Raw genomic sequence first — 19,343 nt, 5'->3', positions numbered from 1 at the left:
TAATGAAAAATGTTATTGACTTGAACAAATGGAGAATACACCTGGAAATGTATATTAAAACCCCTTTCCAATTTCTCTCTCAATGTAGTTTGCAATTATAGTTATTTCAGCAATAGTGGGGGAATTAATTTTGCGTGCAGACTGATAATGTTAGCAGTGTAAGAAGAATGGATATTGTGTTGGATAGGGGGTCTCTAGGTATTTACAAGGAGTGGAGAGAGCAAAGCTTTATTTAATTGAAAGAATGAATCAATAACAGCTGCGGCGCTTTGTCAGAGAAGGCCTTGCGAAATGAGCAAGTAATTTAATGTGGACAATCCGAGGCCGAGTGGATGGCTGATTGAAGGAGTGTAATCTGGGTGGAAGACCATCAAGTGTAGCGAGATGTTGGTGGGTGTCTTCAAAACTTAACAAATTACAAGGACAAGCACTTCCATGGATGTTAGCTTTCTTATTGATGAGGAGTGGCAGGAATGGTTTGTGACTGCTGTCTTTTGTCCTCACCAGATGATGAGGAGCTGCCTCTTTGTCACTTGTCATATCTTGACAAACATACATATCTTTAAAACCATAATTAAGTACAAGTAGTTTCAACATGTCTTTTTTGTTTTTAAGTGATCTATTTGGATGTAGCCTTTAACAGTAACAAACAATCCTCAAATGTGAAGGTTTCAGAAGTTTGTAGCATTTTTTTTTTCTTGGTAAAACTTCATAAGAACTCTTTTTCCCTGTAAGACAAGCTCTCTACTGTGTATCAGTCGAGACCAAATTTGTTTTTCCTCTCTAGCTCTATCTTACAATCCAGTTTTTCATTGCAGCTGAATGTTGGTAAATGTTTTCTCAGATCTCACGTATGCATCATTGCTCTCATGCCATCACTGAAATCCCTTTTCGAAAAATCCATCTTTAAGGTAAATTAGTCTCCCTGCACACTGGCAGCCATCCCAGTATGTAAATTCATGTACTAATTCACAACTTGATTTCATTTCAACTTCCAAGTAAATGAGATTTTAATTGAAAATGAGAGCTTCCATATACAGTAGAGTCTCTCACTGGAGATGTGCAGCAGGGGAATGATACTTTTCACAGATTGTTTTAAGTCACAAGAACAGTTTTTTTTTCCTCTTCTACCGAGCCATTTACAAAAACATTGTATGTTCCTTAGCGTTTCCCAACAACCTCCAGGTTAGGGAAAAGCCACGGTGAAATTAACATTGTGCCTCAGCTCCTCGTCCGTATGAAGAGGCGGCCTATTAACATTTTTGTATTTTCATTATGTTAATGGTGTTAACACATGGCCACAGATTGCCACCAGTGGTGCAGTAATTTTGTCTTGCTGATCATAAAGTGTCCGAGTGGGTCATTTTGATTATGACACGCTAATTACATATTGCGGCTTCCCTCTGTGTATTCTTCCCCCCAAACTCCAAGCGACCTGCAGCCTTTAATGGTAAGCTTTTATGAGTTGGAGGAAAGAAAATAGCAGCAAAAGATCTCTGCCTGTGTTCCTGACGGCTATGTTGCATGCATGCTTCACTGCCTCCCTTTAAACTTCCTAAATTGTGTTTCACAATAAATAGATGCCCAAGCCCTTAACTGCCAGTATTAGATTAGATACCATTAGATGTAATAGAAAATTCTCTCCCTGTAATATTTTCATAAGAGTTTGAGGCATTTGATTAATCTGACCACATTTTATTGCATTAATGATTTTTTTTTCCTTCCCACTCTGCTGTAAAGGCATTGTATACAGGCTAATGCTGTTTTCTCTCTCCCCTCTCTGCTCACTCTCATTCATCCTCAGCCGTTATTGCAATGCATTGTTGATGAGGTGAGTCGGCGTCTTATGTGCTTTCACTCCTAAAGTCATTCCTAATGGAGTGGAAACCTTATATTTTGTTTCCTAATGAAGCACAGGAGTGGCAGACAGCTCCGCTTGGGCTGTCCCATGGCTGCCTGCAGGTTGAAGCCACCGGCCCGAGCCAAGCTGCTCTGAGGGAGCCAGCAGGGGATGCTGGGCCAGAGCAGCAGACAGCCTACGCATCAACTTATAAACGGGCCACACAAAGTCAGTGGAAAAAAAAACTGCCATAGAATTTTTTTTTTTAAATGCAGTGGTAGAAGAGGCATTAAAAACTATAGCAATACTACAATTTAATATACTCCATTTCAAGTTAAAGTAGGCAATTTTTTTTCATTATTTTTATTTAAGTAACCTTATAATCAGCAAATATTGTATACCTAATTTGAAGAGGTCAACATCCTTAATATGCAGCACATATTTTAATTATTGACATACTTTGCTATAGTTGGATGAAAGTACATTATTTTCTAGACCTCAGAGAGTTTAATCTTTAATAATGCATCATATTTTATAAAGTGATAATGGTTTTGTATTATAAAATGTACTTTTTGAGAAATAGGCTTATTTGCGTTCTCACTAAGAGTTATAAAAGATTGATATCACTTTTGTGTATTTTAATGTCATACATAGGCTAAGCTACAAAATGTTCCAATGTTGGATGTTCATATTAAATGTGGCCAAAGTTTCAAATAATGCAGTAAATGTATGTATAAGTAATTACTTTGAGAAAAGAGCTCAGCTGTAAGACTGCTCGGAACTGTCCAGTTCTTAATGAGATGACGTCAGCTCGTCAATAATTACTTTAAATGGTCATCGGCTCCAGGCACAGATAAAGCATGGAGTCTGTCTACCAAACCAAAAGCACAAAACTACAAAGTGCATTTCCCACATTTACCAACCAGAAGCATATATAGAACACATTTTATATATAGTTTGTGTTTAAAGGACTAAATCCACCAATATGTCACAGAAATAGCAAGTAATAAGTGTGATATTCACCAAACAGGTAATCTTTGTTGCTGCGGATGTTCACACTGTTACTCTGATATTCTTGATCAGATCCGGGCTTGAACATGTTTCGGATGGATTTGAGAAATTGCCATTTCCAATAAAGAATGAGAAACTATGTTGGTTAGTAGGTTTAGAGTTTTAGCGAATGAGACAGGGGTCATAAGCACTGGGTTCGTGGAAGCTGGCCGATCAGAGGAGAGTGGGCTTTTAGGAAGGGGAACCTTAAAGAGACAGGAGCTCAAACTGCTTCAGACAGAGGATAAACTGACAGGCTGCATAAAGTCCACTATAAAAAGTTATGGATTGGGTTTTTTTTTTGGGAACTGTAAATCATGCAAAGCTACTCAAGTGAAGAATAAAAATACAAAACCTGGTCTCCTTCAAATATAAAGCTACAGCCAGCAACCGCTTAGCTTAGCATAAAGCCTGGAAATAGCCTGGCCTTGTTGGTCTAACAGCACCTCTAAAGCTCACTTATTTAATGAATATGCCATCTCAAAATGTTGAATTGTTTCCTTCATCTCCAAAATAGCTAGTAGCCGTAGCTGTCACATAAATGTAGGGAAGTGAGAACAACTCCATGTGAAGGAAAGCGGAAGTAGCTTACGGGGGAAGTACAATTATCTCTCAATTGTACAGTTCTTGGGTATATCTGCTCCACCACTGAAAATCTGTAGTTTTTCTTCCGCTCTTATAAAACAATCCAGCAGCACATCCAACTGCAACAAACAGTCTCTGTAGCTGTAGCCAGTGTTAAAGTGGAGATTCATCCATTCAGATTTGTATCAGCAATAATTGAGGATTTGATGGCCCCATTCCCTGCTGAAGCTCTGTTTAACCAGAACTGAAGAAGCAATAGGTCTGTGCACTCGGAGAATGTGGAAAATCTGAGCTATTCTGAGCTGAGGTTTCACAGCAAGGTCACTTTTAAAACAAAATGTCTCCTCTGCTATCTAGGTCACAGCACATTCTGTTACTTTCTCCGAAACTTCCTTCCTTCCCGCCACAGCTTATAATTAAACACACACAATTATCCTAAATTTAATGGGATTTCAGAACCAAGCTTTTATTTAAGAGGTAATGAATAATATTTTAATTGCATATGTAACTGTGAGATCAAAATGTGCTTCTCTCATCACGTGTAATTACTACGCCACAGTTTTCTACTGTGATATTCACAGAATGCAATCAATAACCGATAGATGTCTTTTTCTGCATTTTAAGGTCAGTGTAACAGTTACCGATTGTGAAATGATCCAGTGGGGAAAAGAGGAGGTATAAGCGCACTTAAAACATATGGACAGTGTCCTTTTGTTTATTGATGTCTGTAATTAATGATATAATGCATGCCACTGAAGTAGTTTGACCTCTGAACCGATCATTATTCAGAGTGTAGCAGCATCAATCAAACTGTGCTTTTCTCAGATCTATTTCTGTACACCCCCCCAGGGACAGACGAAGCACCCACTGTTTCCTCATTTGTATTCAGCTGACCATGGCCTTAGTATGAATGATTTAGACGTCTTTATATCAGACATAGATGGGATGAGAGGTGGTAATGTGATATTTTACACGCTGCTGCTGAAGTTCATAAAGATCACGGCGACTGGTTTGCTGCCTCGAACTCCAAAAGAAGTCATTTCCTTTATAGGACTTTGGTGTATTTACTGATTCTTTTTCTCTCTGTTCCGCCTCAGAAACTACGTGTATTTACCCAGCTTGGGGAGATGATGTCGTCCAGTAATGACAGGCTCAGTGGTGTTATTCACCCTCGCCACATCATAATGTCTGTATGAATGTTTGTCTTTTGGATGGAGTACCGGCCAGATTGTTTGGGCTCTTTGGAAGAAACGATATGCATCACTGCCCAGCCTGAGGTTTCAAGGTGGTGCTGATGTCCCACTCCAGCAGGCATCCCAGGCTCTCTTTGGGACGGCCATATTAGAATAAGTCATTCCACTGTTAATTTAAATAGCTTAATGCATCATTCTAAGGTAACAGAGTGACGTGAGCAGCAGAGGGAAAGAGCATGAGAGAGATGCCAAGGGGTGTTTCTTTAATATCAAATGAAATTGAATCTTGCATTACTTCACGTTTGCCGTTTGTCAAGCAGCTCCCAGGCTTTTAATGGAAAGCTGTAACAGGGTTGGTTCAGTCTTTCAGTTCTTTAATTTCACCACAGCTCCCACATGTTAGGTCATTGTCTCATTGCTGATCCCTGGCTGATATATGGTGTTGTCTTTGTTGTGCCTGCAGTCCGCTGTGGCTGTGTGTTGTGTTATTGGGTCAGGTGAATCTATCAAGGACAGAGAGTTGGGCAGTTCACACACCAGGGGGATAATTACAGGGTGATTGGTGTCCTCACGCTCTCTGCTCTCACTATCTTTGTCTCCTCCCTGCTAGCCTCGCCCTTACATAAACGCACACAGCATGTCTGGCATTGGAAGTCAACCAAAAAAAGCTGCTCAGTCCCCAGATCCCGGCCCTCTTACCTGCTCCATCTCCGGGGCCCACTTTAAAACAGCTGTGTTTGTTTGATAGAAAACATGCACCATTGTTTACAGATGTTTGTGTACTTATTTACACCAGCGCACTAAGTAGAACACAAGAGACAGCAGACTTAAGTTTTCCACCACCACATGCATTGCTATTATTAACCTCACCTCCTCGCATAGATAATTCATCACAGTTACCTTCCAAAAGCACATCTTTTTCTGTCTCTGAGCCCTGATTCCTCACATCTGCATGTCCTTTCTGGGTCATAATAAAACAAACTCTCGCAAGCTGCTGCTCAACTTGAATTAATTACTTTGTAAAACCAATTCCAGTTTTGACCCTTAAAGGAATAGTTTGTCATTTTGGGAAATACGCACATTTGCTTTCTTATTTCAAGTTCCGCTTCCATGTCTGTCCTTCAGATATGAAACTACAGCCAGTTATTTTAGCTTCGCATAAAGATCGTAAAGAGCTAGATTACTCATTAGACAGCTGCAAGGTGAAGGTCCACCGATAAATAGGCTGTTTTTCGGATGACTCGCCAACTTGTCGCTAATACGTGAAGACGCGTGTAAAAAAAATAAAAAAATGTAAAGCAGAGTGAAAAAAGTTATTTTTATTTTTTCACCTCTGGCTATCGATGACAAAACAGTCTCTTATCACTATAATTTGAATGTCAGGTGTAAAAGTTATCACAAGAGAAATCAATAAATTACTAGCAAGTTGCTCTCCCTCCAAAATATAAATTCTTAATGAATATTACAGCAAAGATACAACAACCGATTTTGACCATTTATACAGTTAAATTTTCACTAAAGAATCTTTCACTTTAGAGTCTGAAAAACAACTTCCACAAACTCTATTCAGTGTTCAATTCAGTGATTTACTGGATTCACAAGCACCTTTGTGCTATTAAACAACTTCCCTATAAAATATACACTGAAATATAGTTGCTATTGTAATGTAAAAAAAATCATTTTAAAACAACATCGTAAAATATGCAGTCAGTGTAAACATGCCCTCAGATTAGCTCACCATCCTTCACTACCAACCTGTTGGTCATGTGACTATTGCCCTGCAGGTCATAGTGGTCTGATGAGAGTCTCTGTTTTAAATGTCGGTCTGTTCCTTTAAACCAGGGGTGTCAAACTCATTTTAGTTAAGGGGCCACATACTGCCCACTTTGATCTCAAGTGGGCCAGACCAGTAAAGATGTCACATTTATGCTGTTTTTGAAGCAATTACTGGATCGATTAAAAAAATTGTACTCATAAACCTCCATATTCTCATAGAAATGCAATTTATGTCTTTCTGTAATTTTCACACTGAGCAAAGTCATCCGGCGGGCCGAGCTGGACCCCCTGGCGGGCCGGATCCGGCCCGCGGGCCGTATGTTTGACACCCCTGCTTTAAACGGTTCCACTTCATGTTGGATTTACTGTGTATTTCTGGGATGTGTTTGCTTTTGAAAGTTCGTAACCTTGAAAATGCAGGGGTTGTTTTTTAGGAGAGGGGGCTTTTATTTTTTGTTAGACATGGTGCTGACAAATATGTTGCACACCCTCTCACCTGCATGTGATCTTGATGGAAATCTCTGGTTCTCTGTTCACACGCACACACATAAGCACACACAAACACACACAAACACACACAAACACACTTTGCACTTCCCGACTTTGAAAGCTGTCAGCAGAGCAACAGCGGGCTGTTTCAGGACTGTGGACAGTCGCTCCACAGAGACCTGCAGGGTGTTCGAACTGGAGGCTCACACCTCCCCCCTACTGGGGACACCCACACTGAGTCCAGCTCTGAGATTTGCCGCTTCCAGACCATGATCGTGTGTATGTGTGTACATGTGTGAGTCCATGGAGTCACCCAGCCCTTCCCCCCACATACACATATTATCCACCCAGAGCCATTCTATCTGTATGGAAATTTAGGCTCCACAGCTGGAATCCCACAAAGCACTGTCATCTACTAATAGTTATTATCGCTTTGGCCTGCTCCCTCACAAAAACCCTGCAATACAAGCACATCGCATCTTTATGGTAATGCCCTACAATACAGCCCCAAGCTATGGTGCATAGACCTTTGTTATCATTACGATAATTCCCATTCTCACTTGACTCCTCATTACACTATTGAAACTGCTCGGGGTTGGATATAGACAAATTCCTGCATCTTCCTTTATTACACTGTAGCATACAGTGGGAGCACACAAAACTTAAAGTCCCTAAATACTCAAGCAGTCGCTTTAATGACAATTAAATTTAAGAGTTCTTGTCATGGATTAACAGCAGAGGCCTGTGTGCTGTAATATTAGTGCTCATTTGAACTTCGTTGTAGATAGAGGAAATAATTAAAAAACATGATTTCATATTGCCTCTCCTTGTAATTGTATCATTACAATTTGATCATATTGTGTTATTTTGGCAAAACGCTGTTGTCCTAATTGATTGTTTTAATCAAATACTGAATAAAAAAAACTAAATACATTAGTTAATAAGGGACCTTCTGGTGAGATTTTTTTCTTCAATATTGTTTCTGAGGTAAAGAATAAAATCAATACAATTAGTTATTATTTTATATAAGTGAGGAGTTTTCTCGAACGTAACAGTGTGAAACAAATTTTATTCCATTTTGCACAGACATGATTATTTTCTGTATAGTTTATCATACATTTTCTAAAATGGGAGATTAAAGTTAAATGCTGCTACCTCGTTTTTTTTTTGTTTTTGATGTATTGATTAATTTTTCTGACATAGTTGGATGAAGACAAAGCTTGTTTCCCCATCATCAAGATTGTGAACTCCGTCCTCTGATCTTCTGATAACCTCAGTCATGATACACATTATCTTCAGTGAATGCTTTAGTAGTATGTCACGTCGAATGTGGGACAAATAAACCTCTGATGTAAAATTTCTTCTCTGATGGGTGTGGAGTCTGTCATGAAAAGGGGTCTAAATTCGTCACAGGTTTTCTCCTCGACCAGGTGATTTACTATATGTTTCTTCCATGATGAGTTTCAGGTCAGCTCCATATTACAAGAAAATCTGAGAGAGACATGGCAGCTCGTGTCCTTGCATCCCTCCATGAATGCCCACACAAGGCCCCTGGATTGCACAAAAAAAAAAAAAAAAAAGAAGTAATTGCAGAGTGATTGGCACAGCTTGTCCCGTGCAGCCTGTGTCCCACACTTGAAGGCTCTCCTCGGAGCACCCTCATTGTCACGCAGCCTTTTAGCACCTTTGTTCCTCCCTTCCCCTAGGACCTCACAGCTCACCATTGGCAGATGAGTCCCTGACTGTGACAAAAGGGTCCCTGCGCTCAGCCTCATTTGATGCAGTGATGAACTCCCCCCTCACACTCACACACACTCTCCCTCTCACTCACACACACACACACACACACACACACACACACACACACACACACACACACACACACACACACACACACACACACACACATAACACACCACCTCCTGCGAGAAGAAATGTTCCGTTTAGCGGTGGAGGATGTGGGGGTCAAGACCCAGGGGTGGGCTTTTAGGAGACAAATAAACATCAGAGCAGGAGAAGGGTGATGTCTTGTTTACACATTAGCAACCATTTAGTAAGTCTCACTGTTTGCACTGCGTCTCTCCGGTGGCCTCTCGAACAGCTGATGTTGTTGTCCGTCCAGTTCAGGATCAAAACTGTGGAATCATCTTAACAGTCCTAAACTTGATCTTAATCATTATCTGAGCTGCTACGAATGATAAATCCTGTGTCTTTTTTAATAAATCACTGTGACTCACTCACTCACAGAGAGCAAACTGGAAAGATCCAGAATAATTAGCCTGCAGCCCTTTTTCCAGTGATCTTCATCGAAAAGTCTATCCACATTTTGCTCTGCTAATTTTTGTGATACCCAATCAGGAAAACACACACACACTCACGAGCTGCATCTTTCTAATACCATCTAATGAGGTGATGACCAACCACTTGTTATAATTGCTTCAGTCTCCTTTTAATTTTCAAGCTTATTAATCATATGTAGAGTTATTTAAGAATGCATAAATTAATCTTAGATTAAAAAGCCTATCAAAGCCTCAAAACAATTAAAGAGTAAGGTAAGATTTCCCCGGGGCTGGCACTTTTATTTTAATAGAGTGTTCAGGTGATTATCATACTTTGATGCAGCACTGTGATTAATGCAGACACAATTTTAAATGAGCTGTTCTCCCTTGCACAAAAAGGTAGAGTAAGCATGAGCCGGATGATGACCTCACTGACTTTTTTGGTTGCTTTTTTCATTTCTTCGCCTGTCGGTTTGGTTGAGACGAACTTGTTACACACCTTTTCCTGCAGGGAGTGAGTCTGAGTGTTACATACAGTCTGAAAATATGTCTCCAAATAAATCTGTAGAGTTGATAGTAGGTGGTTAATAATTTCAAAGGTTTATTTGCAGTTTTTTTTTAACACTTGAGCAAGCAACTCGCCTTTGAATTGGCTCTCACCGTCAATAAATGTATAACTTATCCGACTGTAAAGATGTTTATGTTAATGTGTTTCACAGACCTTTAATGATCAATATATCATCGATAGAAGGAGTTTTTCAAACTAAATTGGACCACCGCCTGCTCACTTTTTTTTCCTTGGCAAACCAATTTTTGTTTTCATTTAAGAATAACATTTTTTGAAATGTATTTATTTATTCATAAAGTCGATTTTAAAATGTAAAAAAGAATAAATAGATATTAAGTCAATCTTATACATATTCTCTACTTCTATTTCTAACTATAATCTGACATAAACATGTGAAATTCATGAATTCACTATTAGTCATCTGCCAAATGCAAACCAAAATGTTCTAAGATTTTCTTAAAAAAAAAAAAAAAACCTGAATAAAGCAAACAATTATATGAATATTATTATTATTATTATTATTATTGTTATTATTATTTAAATAGGCCTATACTCTTGACAGTGCAACTTGCTCTCTTAAAATGAGTGGATTATTGCGGACAAATTGTCATAAACGCTGTACAGCTCTGTCCCAATGAAGTCAATGGGGCCAACAGCCTCTAATGTTGGCCCCATTGACGTGTCCTGTTACCTTCATCAATATTACATCAGTGCCTGTCGCTGCGCGTGTGCCAGAAGAAAATGATTAACCCAAACCTTTATTGACTTTTAAAAGTTAAATGACCGTCGCGTATGGCGCAGGGCTCCACATTGTTCTTGTGCCTGATCCTTTTCTTTCAGCTCTGGGGAAAACACGAAGCGCAGATCACACAGATTGACCTTTATAGCAGCTGCTTATTGTCATAACGCGTGTATGGGCCAAATCGCTTGTAAACGGTGCATCCGTGGGAACCTAGCACATGATGACGGCCGGCATGGCGTATTCATCAGCGGACCCGACTCCATGCACAAAACAATGTGTCGCTGGGTCCCTGCTGTTTTAGCGGAATGCCAAATCCCCCTACAGCCTCCTCCGTGCATAATCTCAATAACGCTGAGAAAGTGCAAAAGAATTAATTATATGCATTATGACGGACACTATAGCGTAATATATATTTTAAATTTGTAAAATAATTAATTTAAACATAACTCACAGGTTGCTCTAAATTGAATGTTTAGTTTTTCGTAATAATTTCTCTCCTTTCGGAGACACCTGTCCATACAGGCCTTCAGGCTGCGACAAGAACAAACACTCAAGATCAAACCATCTTCATTGGTCATGAATCCATAGTTAACGCAGACTGCCTGTGTGAGTGGGAGTGCCTTGCCATAAGTTTTGCCGTCACTTGATTGCTGTCGTTGTCGTAGAGGGGGGCTGTACTACAGTCTGCCTGCCATGTGGACACTGCTGCTGCTGGTGGCGCAACACAAACGGTCCGCACGCACCGAGAGCGGAGCAGAGAGAAACAGGAGGACAGCGAGCAGGAGGGAGGCGGTGCTGCACGGACAACTCCTCCTAAAACAACCATCTTTACGTCCTTCAACACAGATTTCTCACAGATTTCGCTCCGACATTCACTTGATCGCAGCTCTAGCATTCACCGAAGAGGGGAGCTGCACGGACGTTAGAGGTGAGTTTTGGAAACAGATTTCTGACTGCAGATATGCAGTTTGTGTTTGTGACTGTAGGATATTGTTAACGTTTTGTGCGCACCTTACTCGTGAAAATAGCTATAACAAGATTTTTTTTTCAGAATGACGCTGAAGCTGAAGTTTCAGGCAAATAAAATACATTTTAGTTGAGTTTGCGCATGGAATAATTGCCTAATTACTTAATAAGGATCTGCTTTTATTTTAAGGATTTATCTCTAAAATAAAAAAAAGTCACGTTCATGCAACTTTATACATTTTTTTAATTCAGGCCTCTACCTGATCTCCATAGTAAATAATTAATATGTAAGTAACTTCATGCTGTTATTCCTTTGACTCCCGTTTACATCAAACGTTGTCTCTGCAGCTTACAGGCCTCCAAGGATGGACTCCATACCTGCGGGGCGAGACTCCAGCTCCTCGCCAAGCTCCAAACAAGAACTTTCCTACCCGAGCACCAACTTAAAGCCTAACCAGGTCGGGGAAACGGTGCTGTACGGAATACCCATCGTGTCTTTGGTGATAGATGGCCAGGAGAGACTTTGCCTTGCACAGATATCGAACACCTTGTTGAAGAATTACAGCTACAACGAGATCCACAACCGGCGCGTGGCGCTGGGGATCACCTGCGTCCAGTGCACCCCTGTTCAGCTGGAGATCCTGCGTAGAGCCGGGGCCATGCCGATCTCCTCCAGGCGCTGCGGGATGATCACTAAACGCGAGGCCGAGAGACTTTGTAAATCGTTTATAGGAGCTCATTCGCCTCCTAAACTTCCAGAAAATTTCGCCTTTGATGTGTCCCACGAGTGCTCCTGGGGGAGTCGAGGCAACTTCATCCCGGCCAGATACAACAGCTCAAGGGCCAAGTGCATCAAGTGCTTCTACTGCAACATGTATTTTTCTCCCAATAAATTCATATTTCACTCACATCGCACGCCGGAGTCCAAGTACACGCAGCCAGATGCAGCTAATTTTAATTCTTGGAGGCGTCATCTCAAACTTACAGATAAAACCGGCCAGACAGATATATTACACGCGTGGGAGGACGTGAAGGCCATGTTCAATGGGGGCAGTCGCAAGAGGACGCTGCCGGGCAGCAGGTCAACGTCCTGCTCTCCGTTAAAGTCACAAGGGCCCAGTCGACCCCGGGATACACCCGAGATACCTGCAAAAATCCTGAGCTGCGAGGACAACCGGGGCGGAATGACGAGCACCCGCAGCTACCCGGTCATCCCGGTGCCCAGCAAAGGCTTTGGGATGCTGCAAAAGATCCCCCCGCCGCTCTTCCCTCATCCGTACGGGTTCCCAGCTTTCGGCCTGTGCCAGAAGAAAGAAGACGGTATGACGGGCGAGCAGAGCAAAGCGGGCCTCCCGGGCGTCCTGTGGCCTGGTACCAAGGACAGCGCCTATCACTCCTTCCCCATGTTCTGGCCCGCGGCGGGCGCGCTGCCCATGCCTCCGTACCCCCAGACTCAACACAAGCCCCCAGTAGAGCTGCTGTGTCCTCCGAGACAGACTGACATGGACATTTCTGAGCACAGTGACCGCAGCACCAACACGTCAAAAGACAGCCTGGTTGATAACGACCGGTGCTCCAGCACGCAGTCTATGCGCAACGAAGACGACAAGTCAGGGGACGAGGGCAGGCCGATGGAGGGGGTCACACTTCCTCCCCGGAAAATCAGCTACGTCTCCGCGTTCAGACCCGTGATTAAAGACGCTGACTGTATCGCCAAGCTGTATGGCAACAGGGGCGTTTACAATGGGTGTCGAACCGGTTATTTGTCGCCCGATTTTTTAAGCGAGAGCTCAAGTTACCGGTCCATGTCCCCGTGCGTGGACAGTGAGGGCGAGCCGGACGTGGACGTGGAGACAAACAAAACACCAGAGGAGGAGGAGGAGGAGGAAGACTCCCGGCCTCTGTCCTCGGTGTGTCCTCGGACTCCTTCCGGTTTGACACACACGGTGTCACCAAACGACTCAGACTCCAAAGGCATGCAGGAGAGCAGTCTGGCTGATTCCCAGAAAATGAGCCTGCACGTGGCCCAGTCCTCTGAAAGAGAACTGCAGAGCAAGCAGATATCAGAGCCCCACATAGCTGCGTCTTTTACTGAAGTGAGTGACTCCTAACTGAGAAACACTGGCGATAATACAAGCTGTAATATTTCCCTGAAGTTTTCTGCAAGTGGCTTTCTTTTCTTTCCTCTGTGTACTTTTTATTCGATAAATGTGTCCCAGTGGGGGCATTTGTCTTCTATGTTAAAGCAGTGTAACAACAAACAGCATGTGCACATCATTCACAAACATTCCCACAATATTTATTGAAATAAAAATATTTATTTCAAAGTTTTTTTTAAATTATTAATTTTAGATTTTACTTTTATTTTGTTTTACTCGTTTGTAATTATTTTACCAATTTTCAAAGAAGCAGTGATTCTCTCTTGTTTAGGTTTACACACCGGAGAGGAGTGAGCTGCAACAAAGGAACAGTCCGTATCAGTTCAGACCTGCCAATTACCTGACTGGAGTGCTCACAACAAATGGTTAGACTTTTTTCTCTCTGCTTTTCTAAAAACATTTAGCTGTAAAAAAGAAAGAAAAAAGAAAACGACAAGGGAGGGAAAAATCCTATCGATTTATTTTCTTTTAAGATGAGAGTGCAAGTAAAGAAGAGCCGTCGTCCACAGTGGAGGAGATCGAAACGAAATCTTTTAATGAACAAAGCAGCGAGGAGAACCAGCGAGAGCCCGATGAAGGTAAATTACACCGAGGTCAGGAAAAGAGATTTTTTTTTTTTTCTGTGTGATAAGCTCTGTTTCAAGAGATAATTTTTATAATTTTTATACAGTTAGACATTTTGTATTTGTTATGTGTGTATTCAGGTGAGGACACGCCAGCCAGAGCTCAACCAACACAAGGAGTCATTCAAAGTCTGGCAAAAGGTAAGACAGGTAGACAGAGTATTATTATTATTAATGATATTAATAATATTTTAATTATTGGTATGTATTATTATTATTATTATTACTTTTATTTTATTTCACCTATATGTTTACATATTTTATATAAAATGATATAACTAAAAAAGTATGATCTTACATTATATTATTAAATGTTGTCTTGTAATTTTGCAAACCAAAACACTTTTCATCAGGCTTTATTATAAAAACGTCCTATCGCTCACTTGTAAAGCCCTGGGGCCAAACCCCTGTAAACACCAGTATTTCTGAGCGACCTTTAATTAACCGTCACTTACAAAAGCTCAAACAATTTCCTCCTGAATTTAAACTGAATTTTATTATTTTTTTTTCCATTTCGTCTGTTTTTGCCTTGAACGTTTGGGCATTTTTTTTTTTTTTTTTTTTTTTTTTTTTTTTTTGGACTACAGGTCCAGGAAGACCTGCTCTGAATTTTCACTGTAAATGATGATGTCCTCATCACTGTCATTAAAAATAGAAAACTGCCCCAGATGGAAGCTGATCCAAAGGCCTGTATCATTTCTCCTTCAACATCCTCTACTTTGTCTGTTTTTTTTAGAGGAGCTACAAAAGCAGTTGTTGGAGCAAGTTGAGCTGAGGAAAAAGCTGGAACGTGAATTTCAACACTTGAAAGGTAAGCTAAATTCTGCAGCCGTGCTTTTTTTCCCCACTAATTTTGCCTTTCTTTTACCACAGTGGTGATTTCATAGACCCAAAATGCATGTGAAGTGATCCTCTTATTTTGGTAGTCATGCCAAAACATGTCATGCCACCTCAGCAATGGTGCACTGTGATGAAACTCATCCCAAAATATTTATACACTTATGTATTTACTAGTTTTTATCTGCTGCAATGTAATTGATACAGTGAGTTCAAATAGGTTAATTCAAATTAATAAGGAAAGGTTAATGTAAACAAACATGACACTTTGAGAATGTAATTTTTACCAAACTGAATAATATGATGATTTACTGTAAGACTGTTTTCAGTAGGCTACACCACAATGAAAAATATGAAAGAAAATGTCCATCTGCATTGCATTCAAACTATCTGGATAACGTACACTTAAAACTCCAGACTGGTGCCGTAAAGATCAAAGTTCTTAAAATAAAACTGTATCCCTGCCCAGAAGAAGCAACTGGAGGTTCATAATCAACTGAATCTCAGGTGAAATACAACACAAAATACCCCAGCACTCACATTCAGACTGCTGCTGTATATTTAACTGGGGGGGTGAAAAAAAAAATCAGAAACAACCTCTATCCTCTTTCCTAAATCTTTAAAAACTTCCCACTCATTTAACTCTTTATTCTAATATTTTGAAAGGAGAGTCTCATATTAAGATGGAGATTTGGTGTGATGCTCAGGACTGTAATATCAGCAGAAGCAGCCCTCGATATATGTCGGAAAAACTGTTGTCGGTAAAATTTCATTCATTTTAAATGTGTAAAATCTCAGATTTCCAAGAAGGTAAAACAAAGGGTAGTGTTGTGGAAGGGTAGTTTATTAAAATTATTACATCACTGAGGACCAACACATATAATCCAGTTTGGTTTGGGTGTCAATAAACTTTAGGTTAGGTTAGGTTAGGTTAGGTAGTTACTTTATTAATCCCCGAGGGGAATTTTTTTTCGCTAAGCAGCAGTGTGGGGGGTGTAATACTTTCTGGATACTCTGGATAATTTTTTCAGTAAAAATATCTCAACATGACCTGTTGTTTATTGTTTAAAATTTGATTTATCTTTATACAACATCACAAATGTCAAAGTACAGATGACATGACAAATTTCAGATGTTTAAAATTACTGTAAAGTGTGCGCTTCTCTGACTCAGTAAAATGCTGTTTAGGAAATATTTGTTCATCTCAATATCAGTGAATATGATATGAATTAATGGTGAGGTGTCATTTTAAAATGCAAAGCACTGTGGTAAACACTGAACACTGGAAACCACAAATATATTATTTATGAACTTATTGGTTTTATTTGAATTTAATTTACACGAAGTTTGATCCAGTGACAAGGTAAACAAATCTGTTTATATACATGTGTTTCACATTTTTATTCCCAATAAATTGATGAAAACTTGTCTGCAAACTAAACAGTTAAAATACTAACAAAAACTTGTTTATTATAACATCAACAAAATGTCTGAACAGGTTCTCATTTAGAAAATGTTTAGATTTTTCTTTTCTTTTCTTTTTTTAAATATAAAAGGGGCAGGCCTGCTTAAGTGAACGATTGTCATTTACACACAAAAAAAAATGGTAATTCTCTTTGCCCCATTAATTCAACAGGTAAGATTAAATTCAATTGTTTTAAAAGTATAGAAAATTGCTTTTTTTTTTTTCATACAAATACCAATTCCTTATCTCCCCGATAAAACATGAAATTATGTATTTCCACTGCATGGTATCATAGTCTTTCCAAAGAGCCTTGGGTTTGTGAGTTTGTCTGGTTTGTCTTGGGAACAGCGCCCTCTATAGCCTGATTAACCGTCCGACATTAATATGTTGAAGTGTTATAAATGTCATCAGTCTCATAAAGCCAAGGGATACTTTCATTTAAATCACCTCATCCTTAGTTTGTTTTTAGGACTCACGTGGATATATATGCAAAATATCCATGTGAATGTGAGTTACAATTTCATATAAATTACAAAGCAGTGTCAGCATTTTTGAGGATGACTCTAATGTAATGCTTTTATGGTTGTGAAATTAGGTTTTTAATGATGGCAATGGTGGATTTTTTGGGGGGCGGGGGTGTTGTTATTGTTTTGTATTTAATGGAGGCTCACCTACCACATCCCTGATTCAAATATCTATATGTGCCATTTGTTCCTCAGATAATTTTCAGGATCAAATGAAAAGGGAACTTTCCTACAGGGAGGAGATGGTGCAGCAGCTTCACATCGTCAGAGGTGAGAAAAATAAAGCAGAGGGAGTGGATACAGCAACGCAGCGACCTCAGTAAATGATTGATGACAGATTTGCTCAGTATGTCTGGGTATCATCTCCTATTTAGATTAGATTAGATTTGACTTTATTAATCCCACAGTGGGGAAATTCGGTCGTCACAGCAGCAAAGAAAACCAAAAAGTGCACGCAATATGAACAAATTTACAAATATGTATAAGATATCAGAAATAAGATAGATACAAAATATTTATTTATACTATTTTGATATGCAAAGGAGCCTGGAAAATTATCTTAAATTGCACCGGAGTTTTATATATTTTTAGGTCTGTGATTAAAATACAGATAGGAATGTACATTTTTTAAACTTAAAGAGAAAAAAAACATCCATTACCACAATTTAAATGATGTTTTTTTGCACATTTCTGTACCCAGATGCTCACAGACTGATGATTAACTGTCATATATGCAGAATACAGCCCCTAAAAAAATTCTCCAAATGTTCTTCACTTTAATTTTGATCGGCCTTGAATTATTTCACCATATTTTTGTGTTGAAGTGAATCATGCTTGATGCAGCAGATATTCAAACAGCTGATTAGATCCATTTCAATGGCGACTTACACTCAAATGCACGTACACTATTGATTGTTTGATCTCCTTCTTCATAGAAGCTCACGACGCTTTACACCATTTTTCCTGTAAGATGCTAACTCCTCGCCACTGCAGCGGATCCTGCTCCTTCAAATCTCCTCTGCTGCCACCATGAAGCAGACATATTCATATGACAAAAGAGATCAAAGGACACAAACAGCTTCTGTCAAACACCAAAACATGGAAAATGGAAAACCTCCGCAGACACTCTGAGTAATCCACCTGATGGACTCAATTGTAATTTACTTGTAATATTTTCAAAATGTGTATCTCCACCCTCAGCATTTATGTAACCATCTTGCATCTGGTGACATTTGTTTTACTGAAATTATACCATTGATTATATTTATTATTTGTGGCAAAGTGCAATGACAATGTATGTATCTTGTAATGGTGCGTTGTTATTTGGTTTTTTTTTGTTGTTCTTGTTGTCAGCAGCTTTGACTAGCCAATTCATTGCTCCTTATCCTCTCAGTAATGTAAATGAGCCTACTACTTTTACTGTGTTCTTCTTTGCAGTCCGGTAGCTTACTTTGGATGTTATGCACTTTAAACGAGTGATGGGAATTACCATAAAAATCCTGCATTGAAATAAGCCTACAATATATTTATTTGTAGCCATCAAACCATTTGTTTTTGAAGACCTGAGAAATACAGGAGTCAGTGGGCTAAAATAGTGCATCTGAGACCTTGTAAGTAGCGACATATTCTATTGAGAGTAGCCTATTTGTCCATGTAATATTTGTTTTCATCGCTAATGAATAAATCATTTTATTAAAAGAAATGTGAATTCTTGCCCTCAGTGGTCAAAAGGCATGTTTCCCTTCCTTATTGTTTTGCTTTCAAAAAGTTATTCTGAAAACTCATAAATCAATCCAGCAGCTAAATATGATCCCACTAGCCAGACTATTAATTTAGCCATTTATTATAGGAAAAGCAAAGAATCGCTCTCCTCATGCGAGTGCAACTTTCTCCTTTTTCTGTTGAATGGCTGAAACTATATGTTGTACTTGACTCTTTTTGGATTATCACTATAACTAATATGATATAGCCTACATGAGAAAACCGTTTCCTATACACAACCATCTAGGGAAAAAAAATGCAAGTTGTGGATATTTTCTGTGGATAGATTGTCCAGGATATCTGAAACAGCTCATTTTAAGTTCACAGAGCCTAAGGAGACATGAAATGATCAATTATTTAACGGTTCTTAGATTTATTTAATAAGAAGATAACAGAGTGACAGTTTCTCACATTTAAATAACAAGCAGATGTTTGCCATTTGTGGTTGATAAATGACATTATAACTCATTTTATAAAATATCAAAA

The 19,343-nt window shown here is 39.5% G+C and overlaps 1 protein-coding gene across 1 annotated transcript in view; it reads left to right on the top strand.

Moving 5' to 3' along the window:
- The window catches only part of skor1b (SKI family transcriptional corepressor 1b), a 29,480-nt gene extending 10,669 nt beyond the window's left edge, over positions 1 to 18,811 (top strand). The window contains exons 2-9 of the mRNA XM_069163342.1: positions 11,188 to 11,450; positions 11,837 to 13,584; positions 13,919 to 14,012; positions 14,121 to 14,225; positions 14,352 to 14,411; positions 15,007 to 15,081; positions 17,292 to 17,366; positions 18,032 to 18,811. Coding sequence (XP_069019443.1) covers positions 11,216 to 11,450; positions 11,837 to 13,584; positions 13,919 to 14,012; positions 14,121 to 14,225; positions 14,352 to 14,411; positions 15,007 to 15,081; positions 17,292 to 17,366; positions 18,032 to 18,129 — 2,490 coding nt within the window. The 5' untranslated portion in view covers positions 11,188 to 11,215 and the 3' untranslated portion in view covers positions 18,130 to 18,811. The remainder of the gene's footprint in view (positions 1 to 11,187; positions 11,451 to 11,836; positions 13,585 to 13,918; positions 14,013 to 14,120; positions 14,226 to 14,351; positions 14,412 to 15,006; positions 15,082 to 17,291; positions 17,367 to 18,031) is intronic.
- The last annotated feature ends 532 nt before the right edge of the window (positions 18,812 to 19,343 follow it).

Source organism: Embiotoca jacksoni, unplaced genomic scaffold (assembly GCF_022577435.1).
Source record: "Embiotoca jacksoni isolate LCO1_2020_lvr unplaced genomic scaffold, fEmbJac1.0.p SCAF_3, whole genome shotgun sequence".
NCBI classification, from domain to species: Eukaryota; Metazoa; Chordata; class Actinopteri; family Embiotocidae; genus Embiotoca; species Embiotoca jacksoni.
The sequence above is the reverse complement of the archived record's forward strand: the minus strand, read 5'-3'. Positions and strand labels throughout refer to the sequence as shown.